Below are 24,728 nucleotides of genomic sequence, written 5' to 3'. Positions count from 1 at the left end.
CATTTTATTCTTTTGAAGAAACCCTATTCTAACAACTTCTAAAACACAAATATGCATATATTAAAAATCGCCTGTCCCAAAGCAACAATTAAGGCCATGAAATTAATAACATATTTTTGATAACATGGAAATTTCTAACTTAAAGTCAAGGCTTTATTTCATAAGTTTTAGTGGAATTAAGCTTAAATAGGTTGCTAAGGTATGGAACAATTTTTGCTCAAATTTCCTTTAATTTGATAGTGACCTTAAATTTTCCAGATAGGATTTCACCATACTTTTCCAAAACTAAAATGAATTTTAACAGGTGACTTCTAAAGAAAATTCAATACATTGAAAAAATGTAGGGGTAAAGAGCAGTAAATTCATTTTACATAAAGTGATATTGCCATAATGAAAGGAGAGGGAAAATGTAAGATAATCACATGGGCTTGTAGCTCTAAAATGTGTTCCTGCCTTAAATTCTTCCTTTATCTTGTTTTCATCTTATTTCAGATGAGAAACTAGTTAATAAGTAAAGAAATTGTTTTTATGTTTCTAGAAAGCTGAGATACTTTAAAATATAACGTTAAATTAAGTCATATTATGAGATCCAAAATATAGATTTTAATGAGTTTTAATTTTAAAATGCATTCGGGGGTGCCTGGGTGGCTCAGTCAGTTAAGTGTACGACTTCGGCTCAGGTCACGATCTCACAGTCCGTGAGTTTGAGCCCCGCTCGGGCTCTGTGCTGACAGCTCGGAGCCTGGAGCCTGCTTCAGATTCTGTGTCTGCCTCTCTCTCTGCCCTTCCCCTCTCAAGCTCTGTCTCTTGCTCTCTCTCAAAAAAAATAAACATTAAAAATATTTAAAAAAATAAAAATAAAATGCATTTGTAATATTAAGATTTAATATATATTTATTCTAACAGATCATTTTATAAAAAATAGAGTTCAAAGACAAAAATAAACTACAAAAACTATTGCAGGTAAAACTTTATGATTAAAATGTGTTAGCCTTGGGGCGCCTGGGTGGCTCAGTTTGTTGAGTATCTGATTTTGACTCCGGTCATGATCTCAGGGCTTGTGAGTTAGAGCCTTGCATTGGGCTCTGTCAGTGCAGAGTCTGCTTCAGATCCTCTGTCCCTCTCTCTCTCTGCCCTTCCCCGGCTTGTTCTCTCTCTCTCTCTCTCTCTCTCTCTCTCTCTCTCTCTCTCAAAAATAAATAAATATTAAGAAAACTTAGCCTATGTCACAGCTATTAAAATTTTGAGAGAATTTATAATTCACTTTAAAGCAATTTACAGCTCTTTCTTGTAATTCTATATTGCATTCCTGAACCATAGTTCATTATAATTAATGACATTTCTTAATCTTAAAATGAACAAGCTATTTATATTTGTGACATGGGTAAGGATTATTATACTAAAATTTTATGACAAAAGTTAAATAAGTCTTTTAAATAATATTTTAAAATTTTAGTAAGTTTAATCTGTGTTATAATTTTTAACGAATAAAAGCATATTTAAGTATAAAAACATATATAATAAAAATAAATACAATGCTTGTAAAATTTGCACATGGAAAAACTATCAAATTTAATATTAATCTAAGAGAATAATAGACATGCTATGTTTGACATGCACAGTTTACTTTTTGTTTTGTTTTAACCTAGCATCTTTAAGATGCTTTACTTTAAGGTACTGTACATTCTGTGTATCTCAAGGAAAAGGAAGAAGAAAAAGTAAACCAACTTTTTTCTACCCAATATATTTGCTTAATAGAGTGATTACTTTTAAAATAGTCTTTATATGTCATTATAATTTTACCACACATGGGTGTGGAAACAATGGTGTGATGGAAAAATTTTCAGTAGATTATAAGTCATTTAGATTAATAATTGGTTTTTAGGCAACCAATTTATTGAACAATCTATTGATTTTTATCTCTTAAATATACATTAACCAGTCATTTTCAACTTTGTACAGCAAAGAATTGCTGAACTCATGAATATCACACACTGATTGGTCAAAAATTCTTGATGATTTCTGTGTGATAATCACATAAGCCATTTGGAAATTGTCCTTATTCCATATCCTTTGAATGGACAAAACACTGTTATAGTAGTTGTTAGGGTGAATTCTTTCTTTAGCAGTCCATTTTCAGTAGTTAAATATTACTGTCAGTTATCTAAGTAAACTGATGACTGTGGCTTAAATAGACAATTCTAATGGATAACATATGTAATAAAGTCAGAAAATGTCAATTCTAATGTTCAGCTTGCAATAGTTTGTAGTTGAATTGGGGCTGTCATATCTCTAGGAATTCATCTTTAAATAATTAGTCATTAATTGTTGCAGGCCTCAGCTTCAATAATCAAAAGAGAGAATGGAACAGATTAAAAATATACATGCAATAACAAAGTACATTATATAATAATTAATATTTTTAATTATTTGTGCCTCTATAGTTTAATATCTACTAAACATACAATGATTGGTTTTAAATGACTTGTTATATTATTTCAAAAAAAATTAATGGTAAGTTAATATCAACATGCTAAAAAACACCAAAAGAAAGTCCTGTATCAAAAAACATATTCTTGGAAAACAGAATGTGATTACCTATTTTTCAGCTGTTGATTTTTTTTGTCTTTGAAAGATTTTAATGCATTGAAAATGGCCTTTATTATAACAATGTAAACAAAGCAATTTTTTGAGACTAGAATAATCAATCCCATATACCCATCATCTATATTTAACACATCTCAATCTTTTTCCAAGTTGCTGAATGATTTTAAGGAAAATGTATTTAACGTATATTTGAAAACCCTTTGGATACATCCCTATTCATTTTTCATTCCTTTCTACTGGGAAAAAATCACTATTCTTAGGTTGATATGCATTCTTCCAAATATGTTCTAAAATTTCACTAAATATTATATTAGTACCTCCAAAATAAAATATTTATGTATAAATCTAATAATATATGTGCATGATTCATATGAGGAAAATTACAAAACTCTGATAAATGAAATCAAAGAAAAATTAAATGGAGAGATACTACATGTTCATGCATAAGAAGACAATATTGTCAAGATGTTAGTTCTGCCCAACTTGATCTCTAGATTTGATGAAACCCCCATAAAAATTCGAGCAGGTTATTCTGTAGATATTAATAAAACAATTCTAACAATTATAGAGAGAAGCTAACGACTCAATGTTGAGGAGAACAAAGTTGAAGAACTGAAACTGCCTGACTTTAAGACTTATTATAAACCTATAGTAATCAAGATAGTGTGGTATTATCAAAAGAACAGAAAAATAGATCAATGGAACAGAATACAGAACTCAGAAATATACCTACATGACTATTGTGAACTAACCTTTGACAAAAGACAAAGGCAATTCAATGGAGAAAAGATGATGTTTTTTTTTTTCTTTTCAACATATGGTGTTGGAACAACTGGACATCCACACTGAAAATTAAAAAAAACTAGACACAGACCTTAAAATCCTTGTATAAGTTAACTCAAAATGGATCAAATACTCAATGAAAAATGCAAAATTATAAAAACTCAAATAAAGGACAAAATCTCAATGATCTTGGGTTTGGTTGTCTTTTAAATATGACAAAGAAAGAATTGATAAGATGGGCTTAATTCAAATGAAAAAAAATGTATTCTGTGAAAGACAATGTCAGGAGAATAACAATAAAAGCCACAGACTGGAAGAAGATATTTGCAAAAGACATATCTAATAAAGGATTATTATCCAAAATATACAAATACTAAAAGTTCAATAAGAAAAACAATCCAAATAAAACATGGGCCCATAATCTTAACAGATACCTCACCAAAGAAGACCTATTGATGTCAAATAAGCATATGAAAAGATGCTCCATATCATATGTCATGAGGGAAATGCAAATCAAAACAACAATAAAATACACTACACACCTTTTAGAATAGCCAAAATCCAGAACACTGACAATACCAAATCCTCATAAAAATGTGAAGCAACAGGAACTCTCATTCACTAGTGATGGGAATGCAAAATAGTACAGCCAATTGAGAAAATGATTTGGCATTTTCTTACATAATATTTTACTAAATAATGTTATATACATTTTCAGAGGAAAATTGCCTTGGGGTTCCAAATATTTCCTGTTTATTATATAATCATCTTGAAGGATGCCTGTGAATAGAGGCCATGACACCTCCATTTCCTTTCTTACATTTCCAATTACTGGGAAGGGCCTTTGGAAAAAGATAATGGTACTAGGCAGTTCAATAGTAATCAGGTGGTCAAATGTCATATCCAGAAACCTCCAACATCTGTTTCATGTCAGGAAGAGGCTGTTTCAGGCAGTATATTGTATTGGCAGCAGTTTTTCCTATATATGAGCCAAGCTTGAAGATTCAGATTTACAAAAACTCTTCAGCATTCTGCATATTGGTTGCCAGACTGCTCACCATTAGTAGTTGGCTATTTTCCATCATTCTTTTTAGTATATTCTAAGTTTGATAAACATTTTGATTTTATCAGCTACATTGCAGAGTCAACATCAACTTTATAATCAATTTGGTTCTCTGTAAATGAACTTATAGTTTTTATGTTCATGAATCTACCACAGGGTTCTCTTTTAAACAGAGGGCATTTTGTCTGACTTCTTCCTCTAACTCTTTTGAGATCTCATATTGGAACTTGGAAGAGTGGTCTTCAAAAGCCGTAAAATTAATTGATGTGAAGCACCTTCATTTAGACTTGTAAGATCATTTTGATTCTACTATTCATTTCATTCATTTCATTCTCTCTGACTCAGAGCTGTCTCCTAAGTCTCACAGGGAAAATTGGGAATGCTAGGCAGTTTGTGACCCAGGCTTCAGTTTGCATATTTTTTGTGAGTTTATTTTCCACTTACTGATCCTATCTTCTGTTTGTTGACAGCGTTTTTTGTTTTTTGTTTTCTTTGTTTTTTTTAATCTTAATTTTTTACCACTCTTCTTCCTGTCCACAGCTTCACCATGGGAAGAGTGTTTGCCCCACACTTTCAGGCATGGCTACAATTATGTTTTTGCACAGTGATCTACATACAGGTAAGGATAAAGGGCACTATTTCAGAGCCTAGGGCTTAAGAGGGTTTGCATGTTTTCTGCTTGTTCTCTTGAATTTCTGCCACTCTGTGAGAAGAACATGCTAGTCCAATAAAAATGAGAGACATTAGGAGCAACAGACTGGCAAACTCTTCTCCCTCCTCAGCTAGGTCCCAGAGAAATTTAGATGAACCCAGCCTATATGATAGCCAAATACCTGTAAACCACAGATGTGAAACTATTAATAATAGTTATTTTTTAAGCAGAGTTTTCAGTTGCTGATAAGCAACAACAAACCTGTATAGTCTGTATAGTAACTTTGAAGGAGTTCATATACCCTGTAGACAAAGGATAGATATGGCTAAGGACCTTAAGCCTTTGAATTCACTTTAAGCTCTATTAGTGGTAGAGGCTAAACCTCTCCTGTGTCTTATGGAATCTGTGCGTTTTTGCATATGGGCCCTCCTCTATATTCTGCTGAAGGAGTTGAGTTACAAAATGCTGCCAGTTTTCACTTGCTCATGCCCCATCATTTCTCATTGGTTCCAGCCCATAAAAAGGGTTAGATTCCAACTTTGCTGATGAGAGATGGAAACACTTAAGTGGGAACAGCTATGCTATATACCCAAGAAGAGATGCATAACCCCACCAATCTGTTTTGTCACAAAGTTGGGGAGCATGTGTGGGATTGAATCTAAGGTAGTCAGACCAAAGGAGAATAAATATAAAATTTAATGAGCTAAATGTGTTAACATGGATGGGAAGAGAAGATTCAGTGTGCTAATATTAGCATCCTGGGTATGGTGTTAGATAAATTGGCTAATCAAAAACAGGAGTTAATTTCAGCTTAGATTAGTGATGTAGAAGTGCCAGGGTATTCTTGGTATATATTAGGAGAAGTTCACAGGCTTATTGTTATGGAAATTGCTTGAATGGATCTATCATGTGTCAGCTGTTCAGTTGCCTCTTAATTTCTATTCCAAGAGAATAAAGGAAGGCATTCCTATCTCCTAGGAAGAAACTGCATTCACCCAGGAGGGCATTTTATTCACCAAAATGAAGAACAGGGTTGGTGAGGGAGCACCAGTGTCTTAATGAAGTTTGTGGTGATTTTCCTTTATAGGCTGGAGTGAATGTGGGATGTTAAAGTAAAATTGGGTTCCCCAGTATAAATTAGAATAATGGGATCCAAGAATGGATAAAAACTGTTGGATATGCTTGACTATAATATTTAAAAATGAGGAAATAGCCACATAAATCAGAGAAACATAAATAGAATTAAGTATGTAGGTCTGCAGGACAGAAACACAATTCAATTTGCCTATGTAGGGATTCCTAGCCTCTTACACAATTACAGACTTATGCTATGTCATGGACTCAGGGTCTCAACTGAAGGACAGTAAGTCCCTTTGAAGTAGGATCTTGTCATATAGTCACATGTGTTTCATGTATCTTCCTGAAGGTTTCCACAGAGGATTCTGAGGCCATTTACAAGTATGATTGCTCATTGATGAAAGAAAGATATTCAGGCCTTCTAAGTTCCTGGGAAACAAATGGCCCTAAACTTATGCTTATCTTTGAAATACTCTTTCCACCAGTAGGAGTGCACATTTATTTAGGTCTGGTAGATGGATCACAAATCCATCTTTTGTTTTGTTGTTTTATTTTCCCCCAGAGTCTCTGAATATATAGTGTAGTCAATATACTTAGTAATAGAATTTCCACATTGGAATAAGAACTGTTACGCAGGAAAGCCCAACTGGAAGGTCTTGAAATGCCCCTTTAGACTTATCAAGGTTTCAAACCAAAAGCAATTCTGTATCCCTATGGGACTTGTAGTGATTAGTGTCCCCTTCAAGCCTTGTGAGTTACAGGAGTGGTGATTCAAAGCATGTTTCTATTTACTTCACTAGATTAGACAGTGCAAAAGCCAGATGGCCATACAAAATAGTAGAAATAATAGAAGATTATCAGAAACTCAAGAAGGTTGTGATATAAATTTTTAGAGCAATTCTAGATGTTAGATTTCTATTAATATAAACAAATGTAGCCCTTGGTGCCTGGAGAGCAATAGTGATCCAGCAAATGAGTCTTATTTATCCTAATCAATGTGTGTCCAGTTGAATTTTTCCAACCGTTTTTTTGAAAGATATTTTAAAAGACCTAAATAAAGACATAGCAATTCTTTTCAAATTGATCTACAAATTCAATGAAATCCCAATAAAAATTCTACCCAGTCTTTGTTTGCTTGTTTGAATGTAGGGATTTATGAGGAACATGTTGATTGTAACAGAAGAAACTGTCCAAAATAACTAAAGCTTCTGGAAGAAGATTAAAAAATATTGCATTACCAATATTGAGATATTTCAAAGTTAAGTAATTAAGATTTATGGTACTGGCACATAGATAGCTAACTGAAATAAGGAAACAGAATAGAGGCAAAGAAATAAACATATTCATTTATAGGGATTTGATCTGCAACCAAGAAGGTGTTGTAGGTCAGGCCAAGCAGTAAGTAACAGATGAACTTATGCAATACATATAGCAGGCACAATTGGTATAGCATATGGAAAAATGAATGTAAGATTCCATCCTTATACACGCACAACATACCACACACACACACACACACACACACACACACTTTCCAGATAAATTGATTTAAATGTGAAGGGTGAAACTTTATTTTATTTAAAAAATTTTTTTTGAAGTTTATTCATTTTTGAGTGAAACAGAGACAGAGAGTTAGTGGGGGAGGGGCAGAGAGCCAGAGAAACACAGAATCGAAAGCAGGCTCCAGGCTCCAAACTGTCAGCACAGAGCTCCACGAGGGGCTTGGGGCTTAAACTCATGAACCATGAGATCATGACCTGAGCAGAAGTTGGATGTTTAACCAAGTGAGCCACCCAGTTACCTGAAAACTTTAAATATTTTAAAAGGAAATCTAAGCAACATCTTTTTGTCATAGAATAAACTTTTTTAAAAATATTGAACCAGTTTTGAATCCCTGGATTAAATCTTACTTGATCATGGCCAACAGTTTTTTAAAAATCTATTATTGAATTGAGTTGCTAATATTTTCGGTTTTTCCTTTTCTTTTTTGCTGTGTCTTCATCTGTTTTTTTTTCTTTTTTTATGAGGGTAATGCTGGCCTCATAGAATGCATTTGGAAGTTTTCCTATCTCTTCTATTTTTTGGAATAGTTTGAGAAGAATAGCTATTAGCTCTTCTTTAAGCAGTGTAAACATTTTAAACAAGATGAAAAACGCAACCCATAAACACACATTAATTTGGTTAGATTAAAATTAAATTTTAGCACTCAAAACATCATAAAGACGGTGAAATGTCAAGCCACAATCAATAGAATATTTTTAGTACATACAGTACAACTAATGAAAACAGTAATAATTAAAACACATAAAGATTCTTACAAATCAAGAAGAAGAAAACATAAATGGGAAGATGCCATAAATAGGCATTTCTAGAAAGGAAAAATTAGGGACTCCTGGGTGGCTCTGTTGGTTGAGCATCTGACTCTTAGTTTTGGCTTGGGTCATGATCTCATTGATTTGTGAGTCTGAGCCCCGTCTGTGGCATCATGCTGAGGATGTGGACCCTGCTTGGGATTCTCTCTCTTCCTCTCTCTCTGCCCCTCCCCGACTCAGGCTGTCTCTCTCTCTCAAAATAAATAAATAAACTTAAAAATTGCATTAGGATGGAAAAATTAAATATTTTGAAATGGCTGAAGAAATGCTTAAAGTCATAAGTTATGATGGGAGTACAGAAAAAAAACACACACACAAGGAGATAGAATTTTGCACGCAGCAGATAAGCCCAAATGAAATATGTAAGAATGTAAATAGGGACATTTTTTCACTTTTGTTAAGAGTGTGAATATTCCATTTTCAAAGTGAATTGAAAAAAATGATATAATACATGTGAAAACATCTACTCAATAGTGCAATTATTCCATTTTTAGATACCAAACTAAGGTAACATTAGTAATTGTGTATTGGGGAAATATTTGAAAACTGAAATGATATTATTATGTCTAAGAAAGAAGAGTCAAATAAACCAGATATCTATGATCAGGAGAATGATAAACAAATGTTGGCACATGTTTAAATGGAATATTCTACAACAGTTAAAACTGAGCAACTGATACATGAATAATGCAGAAATATTTAAAAAAATGAATTGTTTCTGAAGATGATACACAATATTATTTCACTTACATTAATATGCAAGCTAAGTGTTTTATTGAGGCAGGCATACAAATGAAATGGTTAATGCTGTATATTTTTTAAGTGTTTACTCATTTTTTGAGAGAGAGAGAGAGAGAGAAAGAGAGCATGGGTGGGGGAGAGGCAGAAAGGGAGGGATGTGCAGAATCCAAAGCAGGCTCCAGGCTCTGAGCCATCAGCACAGGGCCCCACAGGTTCACGAACCTGTGAACTGGTCTGAAGTTGATCATGACCTGGGCTGAAGTCCGGTGCTCAACTGACTGAGCCACTCATGTGCCCCAACTTGATAGTGTATGTTAAAGGCAAGGTAATGGGTTAAATAGGTGATGGGGATTAAGGAGAGCACTGTGATGAGCATCAGGTGATGTATGGAAGTGTTGAATCACTATATTGTATACCTGAAACTAATATTACCCTGTATGTTAACTAACTGAAATTTTAATAAAACTTAAAAAACAAACACAAAATAAAATCTTGGTTGAACAACTACAAAAATCATGATATTCAATACAATTGTATGGAAGAGTAGAGGAGTACTTGGGTTTAAGCAAGTAAGTACTTGGGTTAAGGATACTGGGAATATTCTGCTTAAGTTGAATGATGGGTGCATATATGTTCACTTTACTATTTAAATATCATGTATATAAAATAACTGAATCAGTAAATGTAGTCTCTAACCTGTTTGACAGATCCACGCAGGTTCCATTATTTTTGCAAGGTCTAGAAGAACACTCATTTGTATCAAGATCACATAGAGGTCCAGAAAACCCAGGTCTGCAAATACATCTTTTAAACAAGACGTTTAATGACTCCATTAATATAAACATACAAAGTCAAAGCTTCAAATAATTGTAGCATGGCAAATTGTTAATAACCAGAAATGTTGTTTAATTTGTCAACTGAAATTATAAACATGGATATATTTAGATACATCTAGATGCATAAACTTGAATCCAGATATTTTTGGGTTTTCTGTACCTGAAATTGTTGACTCCATCTTCGCAGTCACCATAATTCTGGCAGGGAAGAGAGAAGCACTCATTCACATTAATTTCACAATGTTCACCCTCAAATCCTGCGGAAAGATGAGATGGATATAGATGAGCAATCCTCACTTTAGAGTGTGAAAACCAGTCAGTGGTAAAGAGTCTGGAGAATATGCTCTTAGAGGAAGTTTATGGGAAAAAAAATTAAATAAAGAAGAGAAAACACCTCATCTATGGCCTCTCATATAACTCTATTTCACATAACATATGAATAAAATTATGTTAGTTTCTAATTAATGAGTTCAAATGAAAGAATCAGGGGAGGAATATTTTACTCAATCCTTTGGGAAAGTGGGGTCGTTGCTAATGTTGCTGTTGTTTTAAAGTATTTAAATGTTTGAACAAGAAGAACTGAAACAATCTGGAAAGGAAATGAATTAATGTGATGGCTGATCTTAACATAAAATTGAGCTTCAGCAATCAAATTTATTCAAGGCAGTTAGCAGATGAGGCAAATTATTTAATTACTTTCCATATCCAAGTGATTCAAAGAAAACAAATTATTTTGATCCATAACTACATAATCAGTCATCCATTTAAACACATGCCAGTTATTTTTTTTAAAAAACAAAGAACATGAAAAAAAAATGTACAGAATTATGAGAGGCACTTGTAATTATTTCAACACTTGTGTCAGAAAAAAATCAGTATATCACTTTTTAAAATGCATTTAATATTTTAATATTTATGATGACAATTTAAACAATTATTTCCATATTTCTATATTAACTAGGTAAATTGAAATATAGTCTTATACTCATTTTTCTTGCTAATATTTTTGTAATACTAGTTAGAGAATGTATGAAACAAGAGGATTTTCCTTTATCTTACTTTTCCAGTGCTATAACTAAGTGCCAAATAATTGCAAATTTCTGACATTACAAATACAATATCTACTCAGATTTTTTAGCTTGAAGAACATGTCATTCAAGTTGTTCTATAAAACCTGTAATTTTTATTGGCATATAGGCTAGGATCTGAAAGAGCATGATCTAGGGACCCATGAAGGGCCATCTTCCTACCACAGTTCTATCTCATAAAGTTTCTCCTCCTCTTTCTATCTTCAAATATCTCTTCACGTTGAAAGTTTCAAATCATTTGTAATATCAGCATGGAGATGATATAGCACTGCTTCTTTGGTCTCTATTTCTATTACCATGATCTTTTAGCTTCAGCATCTACTGCTGAGTGGAATGTCCTCTATACTTCCTCATTTACAGTCCCAGGAGAGAACATGGGTTTGTCCTACTTCATCCTTTCACGTCGTGCTATTAGCCATTGCCATTCTCTGTGGTGTCTACCACCAAGTCAAGTGGCAAACCTGCTTCTACCTGGGAGTTTGGCAAGTTGGTATTACCTCTTATAAAATCTGGCTGCTTTTAGGTGGGAGATAATATGGAAACTTAAACATTACTTAATCCAAAAGAAGGCAAGAGTAAAAAGGAACAAAGTAGAGATATGGTACTATAGAAAGTAGAAAACAAATAGCAAGATGATTCATTTAGAGCCATTATACACCAATATTTATATCAAATGTGGTTTTAAAAAAATACTTCAATAAAAGGCAGTGACAGCCAGGCTAAATAAAACAACAGAACCAACTACATGATTTCTAAAAGAAATTCACTTTAAATATAGAGATGACGATAGGTTAGAAGTAGAAAGACGGAATAAAGATGCACTATGAAACACTTATCAGAAGAAACCTATAGTGCCTATGTGTCTAGCAGATTAGGTAGTCTTTAGGACAAGCATCATTATTAACTTGTCCTATTTTTTTCTTACTCAATTATCAAAGCCTGCAAGTTAAGTTCCGAAGTTTCATGCTTACAATTTCTTTCATGTACTAGGTTTGTATTGTCAGTATTAACAATAAAATTAAAAAGAGTTATTTCCAAGTTAATACGGTTCTCCTAATTTTAGGTAAGCAAGGGTATCATTCCAACACATTTCACCATTCATCAATCCAATAATGCTATCCTATTTAAATTGTAACTGTTACAGCATAGTTATAAATAACATAATAAGCTTTTTTTTACGTATATATATATACGTAAAAAAACTTAAAGATTTAGAACAGTGGATGCATTACACTATTCCTACTTCAAGCATGACTAGCTTTCTCTAGGAGGTAGAGTCTTCTGACACTAAGCTGTTTCTTAGAAGTGCTCGTCTGAGGCACTGGAACTCAGAGGCATTGGCTAGCTAGAGAAGTAATGCCAGTGTACCTCCCTGAGGTCAGCTGGGCTGATAAATCAGAAGAACATTCAGAACCTGGAAACTCAGGCAGCTCACAGAATAACCTTGTGTTTGTGATTTTGCCTTATTCATTTAGTTTGACATTTCTGAGATGGAGCTTTGTTACCAACCAGCAACATGTCAATGGGTTGAGGAAATTAGATTGCTACAATTCAATAGACATTGGGAGAAAGAAATAAAGTAGACACAGAGTGCATTTAAAATAAACTGAAGCTTTGCTAAGAAAGTTTGTGTTTGGGGGGTTTAAAGGAGAAAAATGTAAATATACTTAGTCCTAAACTATACTTTCCATAGTCCTTGGTGTTAGAAGCAGATATTCATTCGTGTGAAGGGTATTTGTTTTGAATATATGCAGTGACAACTAAAAGTCTGTCAAAACTTTATAAGTACAGTTAATTCATCCCATGCTACTCTCCAGTTATTTCTCCCTATCCAGACTATTAAGCTGACTCTATTAACTGCAATAGGGTTTTTTATACACAAACTGATTTTCTTATAATGTCTTGCCTATACATTGTCATAGAGAATGCATGTGACTAATCAATAAATATTTTTACATTTTCTCATCCTCTAAAGCATAATGGTAAGTTACTAAACTTATTCTTCATGTTTAGGAGCCAAATCAGTGTCAACTATAGGCATAATCTTTAAAATCACTTAATATTTTCTCATTTCTAAAAAAAATTGTTTTCACATGATTCTTTAGAGGGGATATCACAGATTTTTTTTTAATTTTTTTTAACGTTTATTTATTTTTGAGACAGAGGAAGACAGTGCATGAGTGGGGGAGGGGCAGAGAGAGAGGGAGACACAGAATCTGAAACAGGCTCCAGGCTCTGAGCTGTCAGCACAGAGCCGGACGCGGGGCTCGAACTCATGGACCGCGAGATGGTGACCTGAGCTGCAGTCGGACGCTTAATCGACTGAGCCACCCAGGCGCCCCGGGGATATCATAGATTAAAGTACATTAATAATAGTTCGATTTTCGTGAAACTTGATTAAGAAACATTTTGTTATTCAGGGCTATACCTTGACAACTCTCCCATTAGAAGTAATACCACTTGGAACTAGGAATGAAAGTAAATAGGGGAAAAACTAGAGCATATCTTTTATGTATTCAATAAGTTAGTGTTAAAATCATACATTTTAAAATAAAAACTAAAAATATTAAAAGTGAATGATTTTCAAAAGCATTAGAAAGACATTATTTTTCTTTTTTCTTTCTTTTTCCGAGAGAGAGGGAGGGCATATAAGTGGGGGAGAGAGGCAGCAGAGAGAGAGAGACAGTGAGAGAGAGAAAGAGAGACAAAGAGAGAGAGAGAATCTTAAGCAGGTTCCATTTTCAGCACTAAACGCTATGTGGGGCTCGACCCATGACCCGAGCCAAAATCAAGAGTCTGACACTCAACCACCAGAGCTACACAGGTGTCCCTATATTTTTATTTAAAAATTTTAATTTATCTAGATTTTAAAACTTTATGAAAACAACTACAATAAAAAGATATCTTTCTCTTGGCAAGTCAGAATTTTTTTTAAATATTGTTTTATTTTTATTTTAAAACAATATAATACAAATATTAGCATTGTCTTGAAAAATTAACTAACTATTACAAAACAGTTGCATTTACTTCTATGAAATAGAAAAGACAGAACTAATTTCTAGTAGGCTTAATATGGTTTTAACACTGATTTTTAAGAAAATTAAAAAAAATGAGTATAAAAGCTAACATTTTCTTTAAAAATTTTTGATGTTTTAATTTATTTTTGAGAGAGAGACAGAGAGAGTTGGAGAGGGGCAGAGGGAGAGGGATACACAGAATCTGAAACAGGCTCCAGGCTCTGAGCTGTCAACACAGAGCCCAACACGGGGCTCGAATTCATGAGCCATGAGATCATGACCTGAGCTGAAGTTAGATTCTCAACCGACTGAGCCACCCAGGCACCTCTTAAAGCTAATATTTTAAAATACAATAAATTATTGACATGTTTTTAAAGTTAACTAGCAACAATATATATTTTCTCTGAAGAATTTCCCCAATATAAATATCTACAGCTCTTTAAACCTAATAGATACATGCTACCAACATAAGCACATATTTTTAATTCTCAAAGAGTAATTTTTAATTTAGACAAACTATATTGTCAAGTGACACATTTATTTGGTGCTTGGAATTATACACCTCAGGTAACATGGCATTACCGTAGTAATTGTATATGTGTTGGAGTAATAGACACATTTGAATGCAACTACTTGCTTCCTCTGGTACTACAAATCCATCATGCTTAGAATCCCAATTGTAAATCGACAGCACATGTAAATGATTTGATTCTTCCTTCCACTGTGACATTTTACAAGTACTCTTTGCCACATTCTAATCCTTTGTAAAGTGTCATTTTAAAAAACTTTTGCTCCGGGGCACTTGGGTGGCTCAGGTGGTTAAGCCTCTGACTTCAGCTCAGGTCATGATCTCAGTTGGTGAATTTGAGCCCCACATCAGGCTCTGTGCTGACAGCTAAGAGCCTGGAACCTGCTTTGGATTCTGTGTCTCCCTCTCTCTGTCCCTCCCCAGTTCACACACTCTCTGTCTTTGTATTTCAAAAATCAATAAACATTAAAAAATTTAAAAAAAAAGAACTTTTGCTCCTTTCACCTTGGAGACATATGGATGAAGTGGGTACATTTGGAAACTAAGCCCTGTAAATTAAAAGTAGTGGATAAGGTGGTGTTCTTGCCTACAAACCAAGATATAATTCAAAGTAGAAAGAGAAAGAAGCTTTCCTAAAGAGAGTATGAGAAACAAAATATACTTTAAGCTGAAATGATTTTAGGTCTCCCACTGTACACACACATACTAATAACTCCACTGTATGCTGTACGCATTTTATCCACATGCATTTTATCTATAGTCATCTCTACCTCTGTATTGTAACCCTCATGCCATTCTTATATTTCATTTCTACCAGTCTGAAGTTGAACTGCGTTTGTTCAACCTCTTGAGCTTTATTAGCTCTTTCCCTTTACTATATGCATTAGAAATCACTCTTTTGATCACATACAATATAAACAAAAATACTAAGCTAGATAGAAGGAATGGCATTTATTGGGTAGCCTAGCTGGAAGGATGCCCCATAGTCTGTAGAATTTATAAAAGAACCATAGGAACTGCCAGGATGAGTTATTCTTTCACAAACACTTCTCTCCTAGTGAATTCAGATCTCCATGTGAAGAGAACAGGGAGTTGGCTGCATCCACTGAAAAACTCTGGAAAACAGAAGAAGACTCTTTCCTTAGTGTCAATTCCAAGGAAGGGCTCTCAGTGCCAATATTCCAGTCCCATGCTGATGTGGATCAATCATAATTGCCAGAGAGATGGAGTTTTCTATCTCTCTTAGCTTGAGCTCTTCCAAAATAAGAATATGAGATAATAATATGTACTCAGGTAGCTTATTTGAGAGGTGATCCCAGGAATTCCTGCAAGGGAGTGGGGAGATAAAACAGGGGAGAGAGGGGCTTAATGAGTAGGCTACTGTGACGGGCAATGGAGGCTCCAAGGCTGCTGGGGATCCTCTTATGAATCATGTGGAACATAACTCAGAGCTCTCACACTCCATAACAAACTTTGAATCTACAAAGTAGGAACGTGGTACTTTACTGGTTAGTTAATTTATGTCTTTCCTTGAACTTAAGTTCCTTGAGGGTGTGTCTTTGCCTGCTTAATTTCCCCAGAACCTGTTTCAAGACTTGACACATGGTAGGAAATCAATATGTTTGTTGAATCAGTTAATAAAGAATACAATTTTTAGGGGCGCCTGGGTGGCGCAGTCGGTTAAGCGTCCGACTTCAGCCAGGTCACGATCTCGCGGTCCGTGAGTTCGAGCCCCGCGTCAGGCTCTGGGCTGATGGCTCAGAGCCTGGAGCCTGTTTCCGATTCTGTGTCTCCCTCTCTCTCTGCCCCTCCCCCGTTCATGCTCTGTCTCTCTCTGTCCCAAAAATAAATAAACGTTGGAAAAAAAAAAAAAAGAATACAATTTTTAGATTTCTAGAACCCTACCAACATCTATTTGCAAGATTGGGCAGAGCATAGTTCAGAGAGACAAAAAAAAAAATATATATATATATATGCATATATATATACACATATATATATGCACACACATATATATGCTATTTATGCTATATATATACACACACACATATATATATATATATATACACACACACATATATATATGTGTGTGTGTGTGTGTATATATATATATATATATATATATATATAGCATAAATGTTGAGGTAAGCTAATTGATTGCATACTAAATCACCAAAACCTAACACTTTATATAAGGTACCTAAAGTAACCCATTTGTTTCCAGGAATCTTGAAGAATCATATTTGTCTTTCTATGTGCTATTTTTATATTTATTAAAGCACTTATTTTTTTTTACCACAGAAATTATTTAAACAAATAGGATTAGATACAAAACAAACCTGTATTGAATTGTTACTGGTAGACACCTTTCTATCTGCCTATTTTCCACTAGAAAATGGTGAATGTTCATAGGGATAAAGTTAACTTACCTCAGTTCTAAACAGAAGACAAAAGCACTGCCTTTACTTTCTCTTGCAAAACATGATCACCATAGTTCTGGTGTTTTACTACACCTATAATTTTTAAGTTGCTCACATTGTACCCAAATGGATTAGATTGTTTTGACTCTAAGTTTCAATCACACTAACCAAAGTAGTTTACCTGGTAAGCATTCTATTTGGGATGAATCATAGTATCAGTTATTCTAGTTGCTGTTCTTCAGAGTGAATTTTAATGCCATTTATAATTTAGTTATCTAGTACATAGTCACATTACTACTCTGGCTTTGAGGTTTTATTTATATTCGTATTTAAATTGTGATAGAACATACAGACTGACTGAAAACTGTGAACAGAATTTCAAAAACGCATATGCTGAACTCCAAGACCTTAAGCCTTAAATCTCTTTCCTCATGATACCCTATATCCTAGGCACTTAGCAAACACTAACAGCTTGCAAAGAATTCCAGTGGAGCTTCGAAATCCTGTATCTATATATGAGGTTAAGTCTTGGAATTCTTCATGGTTTTAAATTTCAGTACTTTTATTATTTTGTTTGTTTTAAGTTTATTTATTTTGAGAGAAAGAGAGAGAGTGTGTGCGAGCAGGGGAGGTGAGAGAAAGGAGACAGAATTCTAAGAGAATCCTAATCCTGCTCTATCAGTCCAAAGCCCAACATGGGGCTCAATCTCTCAAGAACTGTGAAATCATGACCTGAGCTGAAATCAAGAGTTGGATGCTTAACCGACTGAGGTACCCAGGTGGCCCTTAAATTTCAGTACTTTCAAAATTGAATTTGATCAGAATATTTTCTTTAAAAAAATAATATGATGCCTTTGACGTAGATACTTTTTCAAATAACAAGTATTAAAGTAATTCAGGGCATAGTGTCTAAGCTATTCCACAGTCACCCTCTTTTTAATATTCTGAGGTAGTTTTTTAAAGCAATGTCACAGGCTTCAGTTTGATCTGCTAAGAGGTTGAAGTACTAAAGGCAATAGTGAGTAAACATTTTTTACAGTAGTTAGATCTCATTTACAGAAACTTACTCCTACATTTCCTTAGGTTTTGAAAAAAATTTCAATTTCAAATATATATATATATATACATATATATATATATATATACACACACACACACATATACATGTATACATAAATATATATATGAAGCAAAATAGTTTAGAAACGATGTACACTTCAAATATCTCTTTGTGCTGAATCACAGTTAGAAACACATGATTCGTTGTGCCCGCCCACTACTCTGTCCAAAGCATTGATTTCAGTGCTCATATCTCTCTTAAACCCTTAAGTAGAACGATGAATTTTCAAGAAAAAAAATAAACCAACAAGATTTTACTAATATACAAGATGAAATAAATCTAAATTGTCTTCAAGATATTTTTGTGATGTTCATGAGGCTAGAAAATATTATTACTAATATGATAGTTGATAAGGTTTTATGATATCTCTGAACTTATTTTTCCTTCATCCCTCAACAGGAAAGGAATCTCACTAGATTATATAAATTCACTAAGTACATCTTTGAATTACAAATAAATTGTCAAAAAAATTATATGGAAAAAAATGACATGCCCCCAAAATATGCCTGTCTTGTAGAAAACTATCTTTGGCAAAAATAGAGGAGGTTTTATTTTAATAGAGGAAATAGGCTACTGCCTCTCAATAAATATTATCCATTACTTCTATTCTGAGAATATATTAGTAGGCTAAGTAAAGTATCACAGAGTAATCCTGCTAAATAAATCAGCTCCTCCCTTGCTACTGAATAATATTTCATAAAGTTTCACTCTCAACATTTATTAAAAGGAAAATTCTTCATTTAAATTATTTACTTTATAATTACTGAGGGTTTCAGGGTATTAGGTGTTCCCCTCACATTTTTTCCTATCTTGCTTTTCCTGACTCATTCCTGCAAACATTTATCCATATACCTTATATGCCCCTATTATTTGTTTTATACAGCCCATGTCATTTTTGCAAAAACAATTGCTAATGGCTTTCCACTTTGTAGTTCCAATCCCTCCTAAGGTCCAGAAGTTTCTGTCATGTATGTACATTCAAGGACTTGCCTCTATATCCTTACAATAGATTTTCTTATACATCAGGAATTTCTAGAGTTTTCATAAAAACAAACAAAAACAGCTTTGACTAAGATACCAATTAATTGGTACAGTCTAAGCTGACCTTTTGGGACAGAAGAGTAAAGAAGCACTATCCTTATTTTTAATAAACATCTATTCTAGTAGAATCAGTAACAAGGAAAGAGACATGAACCCATAAGTTGGCATTAGAAAATAACTAACAGTTGTAGGCTTTTATACACAACATGGTTTTTATATTGTGCTTATGACAAACACATTCCAGTTATAATGAAAATGTGCTAGTTTTATGATAGAAGCATTCCTGCTGAAGATAGTAATAGCTCTTGAGTAGTCAGCAATACATGAGCAGTAAACATTTATGCAGATCACCTAATCAGATCACTAATCAGATTTCTTTCAGTTACATCTGAAGAGATCCCAATCAAGCACCTTGAATAACTTGATATGACCCAGAAAGCCGGAAGTTACTCACTTCAGGAATAGCTGGATTTGGAGCTCCAATAATGTCTTTTGTGATCTGCCCGTCCTCTATCCCTTTCATAGGCTCTATTTTAGTGCACAAAGTAGCCACAAGAGTCACATGATACTGGCTTAGCAACCACAGCAGACATAAATGGTGTTCATAGATCCCTCCAGGAGGGAAGTTACAGTGAAGCATTTGATTACCCTAGATTCTATCTATGCTCATTTCTAACTAACTGCTATTGTAAGGAACACTACATGGACAAAATTCAAGAAAAAGAAGCTATTAACAATAGGAGAAGATTTCTTAAAAAACAAAAAAAAAAAAAGAGCCCAAATCTATGAAGTTTTGCCTTTCCCTCACCCAATCCCCCTGGCCCCCCAACATCATGCTACTTAGGTTAACTTTTTAGATTATTTCTGTGGTCTGTTTATATACCTATATTTGGAGTCAAATACTCCCCCATCTCCAATGTATATATGTAAGTTTTCTCTCACCCATTTTTAGGGAGTCATAATACCATAAATACAAAATAAACCAAACAGACAAAAAAGTGAAATATAACATTAAAACAAATATAGGCTCTTACCTTCTCTACACACACAATAATGATTTCCATCAACCAAAGTCAAGCACGTTGAGTTGTTTCTGCAAGGGTCACTGAGTGGATCACAGGGGTTATAGTGTTGATGGCAAAATTTTCCAGTATAAAAGGGTGGGCACAGGCATACAAAGTGCCCAGGAATGGAAGACTCATGACAAAGAGCTCCATTCATGCATGGGTCAGAGTCACATTCATTTATTTCTTCACTACAGTTTTGTCCAGTCCATCCAGGTGTACACTCACAGCTGAAATAAAATTTTAACAAGTATGAACAGTGCTGTTTCAAATGTATTCTTTGAATTTTGAATGTATTACTACATTGAACTAATTTGTAGTATTTTTATTTATAACAAGATTAATAAGCATAGTTTAGAAACATCGTTTACCTAATTTCCTGAGACAATTCAATGTATAATACGGCAAAACTGACTGCAATGGCAAAGATAAGATTTAAGAAGCATTTTCTAACATAGTAGGCCACTGACACAGATCAGAGAACAACAGTGTTACCAATTTCAATTTTGGCAACTATTGAGTTTAATTACCAATTGACAAAATTTCCTCAATTATTTCTTTTATGCAAAATAATTTTCACTGTTTATAAGACTGAGATGATATTTATGCAATGTCTTTAGCAACGTGACTCTTATAATCACCAGAGTATTTATAACAAGGTGTTCCTTTATGCTAAGCAAGTTTTTCATTTCACTTTTGCATGCTTTTAAGAACATCTTTCCTACTAATATTTGAATAATGTGGGAAAATTGAAGAGAAAGCAAATCACTAAAAAGTGAAGCATTTGGATCTTATCTGTACCTTACAGACTCTAGCTAGGTCTAACCCTCAACCATCTGGCATCTGTCATTCTCTCAGAAACTTTTGAGTTCAAATAGCAATTTAACCAAACATCTTCCATCAAACTAGGCTAATTCTTTTTCCTGAGAGGAGGAGGATTCTAACAGAGCAGAAAAAATGTTTGTCCATGTAATGTATTATTCAAACAAGGAAATGGACAGGAAATGAATGGAGTAATACTGAAACCTGCCAATATGGAATGAATGGGAGGACTGTCCACCAACAGGTTGAGTGGAAGTCAATCAAAAACTGTGTGCATGTTCAGAGAGCAAGAGCACTCATGTCAGTCTATGGGCAAGGTAGAGCTCTAAATCTAAAGTAAATGTGTTATTTGTCAAGTGACAAATCATAAGACAAGGCATAGAGGATATTAGAAGAATTATTTTCAGAAAAACATTTTTTACTGATATATTAAATATTTAAAATAACTTGAAAAGAATATTATATTCCTGAAATATTTAACTTGCTTCATGATAAACAACATCTTGCTAAAAAAGAGAGATAGAATAGGGGAAAAAAAGAGGACAAGGAAACAAGGAAGGGGAAGGGGAGAAGGAAGAAAAGAAAGAATAAGTTATCTCATTTGCACTATGTTAATAAATACAGAATATACCAATATAGTGAGAGGAAATAGTTGAATGATTGGCTTGTACCATTTGAAATGAATTGAAAATGAATTCTAAATAGATATAATACTCATTGAAATAAATACTAAAATGAATAGGGGGAAAGAGAGCTTTAGGCATAATTGACTAATAATATGTTTACTAGTTTAATAAGATTGAATACAAACTAAAAAAAGTGGAATTTGCAGCTGTTTTTTAAGTTGGTAGTGTGCAGAAAGTTACTGCTACAATGCAAATTGAGTATTTATTTGTAAGGTATGTTTACAAGGCAAACCACAACTGAAACAATCTGTAACTCTGAAATGTAAAAATATATCTATGAATATGCTATTTCCTTAGAATGAGTAAAAAATGTGGATGTTTTACTTTCTCTTCTTTTTTTTTTTTTCAACATTTATTTATTTTTGGGATAGAGAGAGACAGAGCATGAACGGGGGAAGGGCAGAGAGAGAGGGAGACACAGAATCGGAAACAGGCTCCAGGCTCTAAGCCATCAGCCCAGAGCCTGACGCGGGGCTCAAACTCACGGACCGCGAGATCGTGACCTGGCTGAAGTCGGACGCTTAACCGACTGCGCCACCCAGGCGCCCCTTACTTTCTCTTCTAAAAGGAAATGACATTATTTTCTTGAATATACATCCTGGTTTGCCTAGATAGTCCTGGCTTAGGCCTATTGTTCCAGTACAATGATTTACATGGTACCCTTTGATTTAACAAAAGTGTCTAAAGTGCTATTGTCTTCATTTTTGATTATACTATTAAGAAAAATGAATGTTTTCCAAAAAACACTATACTCTCAGTTATTTTCTAATCCTGCATATGATTTCATCTTGCTCTAAAATTTGTCTGTCATACCTTTGAAAAATGTATCCCAGGGGCGCCTGGGTGGCGCAGTCGGTTAAGCGTCCGACTTCAACCAGGTCACGATCTCGCGGTCCGGGAGTTCGAGCCCCGCGTCGGGCTCTGGGCTGATGGCTCAGAGCCTGGAGCCTGTCTCCGGTTCTGTGTCTCCCTCTCTCTCTGCCCCTCCCCCATTCGTGCTCTGTCTCTCTCTGTCCCAAAAATAAATAAACGTTGAAAAAAAAAAATTTAAAAAAAAAAAAAAAAGAAAAATGTATGCCATATACGACCTTATAAACATTTCCATGACTAGCCTCCATTAATTAAACTTCTGGCTCCTCATTGTGATTCTGAATCTCTATATTCTCATGTACATAACATATGTTGAAAATATTATAAATATTGATGGATATATGGTCTTCAGTTGGAATCATACAGAGTTATCTGAATTCTTTCACTTGGGAAATTGAGGATCAGAGAGTTTATTGAAATTGGTAATCTCCAAGAATTATTATAAAGATTAAATAATATAATGAGTAAAAAGCATACATGATGCCTGACATCAATATTGCCTACCCACCTATGGTGGCCTCTAGGTGCTGTCACAGAATTAAAAAAAAAATACATATATATTTATATATATGTATATATATATATATATCTATGTATATATATATATATATATATCTGTTATCCTATTTATGCTTAAATAAAATATGCATCTCAACAATGAGAAGTGCTTCAATTTCTGGTGGTACTTTTCACTTATTTGTCAACCACATCTTATTTTAAAATGGCCAAATATAGTATTCAATTGGATATCTCCAATAAAGCTTTGAAATAGGTAGAAAAATGTATTTTTTTATTCTCACTTTATAGATGAGACAGTCAGAAGTGCGAAGGATAAAAGTGACTTATCCAAAATCACCTGGTTGGCAACTTGAGATCTGAAGCCCAGACCTCTTCCTTCAAGATTCCCTCTTTTCTTTTTTTCTTTCTTGGAGGTTTCAAATCCATTATAAGAATATCCAAGATGTTGTGTAATAATATTAAAATTAAGTATAATCAAATCCCAATACAGTAGCTTCAGTGAATTTATTTAAAGTAGCTTTACTTCTAAAGTGCTGTTGCATAAATATTTATCTTTTTCTTTTTCTTGTATTCCTTCATGAGTACATAATTTCAACTTGACTAAAAGAGTTCCCTGTGAGTAACCAATAATGTTTGAATATTTAACATATGTGCTGACTGTTTGTTTTATCTTCTCACATAACAGGTGGCTCAAAATTTCATGTGGTGTCCTTACAAGGATCAAATCCTCAGGAAAGCATCTGGCCATATGTCAACAGGACTGATGATGCCAAGGTGAGGCCTCTAAAGATGAATGGATATTTGCAGAAAATAAAGTTCTAAAGAACAAAGTCACTATTTACAACTAACAGACCTATACATTTATATATTTGAATCTGCTTTTATACATATCAGAGAAACTAGTCTGATGAATGGAAAAACATGTTTTATGTGAGAGCTTCAGTCTGGTTTTTAGCTTGTACTATGAAATAATTTCTGGATTCAGTATGAAATGGCAGGATTCTCCAAACTCACAGCTAGAAGCAGGATTTTTATGGATTAAAAAACCAAACAAGCAAAAACACGTACTCTATGACTTTTTGAGGATATGATTTCTAGTAATAAATACTCAAAAACTAATTTAGTGTACACTTAAAAGTAGATTAATATGTTCTAATTTGCTGTCTTCCTTAGTGAGATAACCAAAAATTCACTGGCATAAAATACACTGAATTCCTTCTAAGTAAGAACAACATTTCAATTCTTAAATGTTGATTTAAACTACCGAAGCTAAGAATAGAAAATAAAGTAGATGTCATTGTTATAAAACAGGACAAAGGAATATTCATGAAAAATATCATTAGCTTAAATAATCTTAGTAGATTCCCATTTCTAAATATTAACCATTCTATATGCTCACCTTATCAGAAATATTGATATCC

At 33.8% G+C, this 24,728-nt stretch overlaps 1 protein-coding gene across 1 annotated transcript in view; it reads right to left on the bottom strand.

Annotated features, from left to right (window-relative positions):
- The window catches only part of EYS (eyes shut homolog), a 1,631,667-nt gene that overhangs the window by 1,086,875 nt on the left and 520,064 nt on the right, over positions 1–24,728 (bottom strand). Inside the window, exons 15-17 of the mRNA XM_047102761.1 lie at positions 20,381–20,640; positions 10,292–10,388; positions 9,992–10,099 (exon numbers count right to left, since the gene is read on the bottom strand). Coding sequence (XP_046958717.1) covers positions 9,992–10,099; positions 10,292–10,388; positions 20,381–20,640 — 465 coding nt within the window. The remainder of the gene's footprint in view (positions 1–9,991; positions 10,100–10,291; positions 10,389–20,380; positions 20,641–24,728) is intronic.

The sequence above is a fragment of the Lynx rufus genome, unplaced genomic scaffold, assembly GCF_022079265.1.
Source record: "Lynx rufus isolate CCGP_SWC_20201006 ecotype Redwood Valley unplaced genomic scaffold, mLynRuf1.p SCAF_6, whole genome shotgun sequence".
NCBI lineage: Eukaryota > Metazoa > Chordata > Mammalia > Carnivora > Felidae > Lynx > Lynx rufus.
This window is presented reverse-complemented; position numbering and strand designations above follow the sequence as displayed.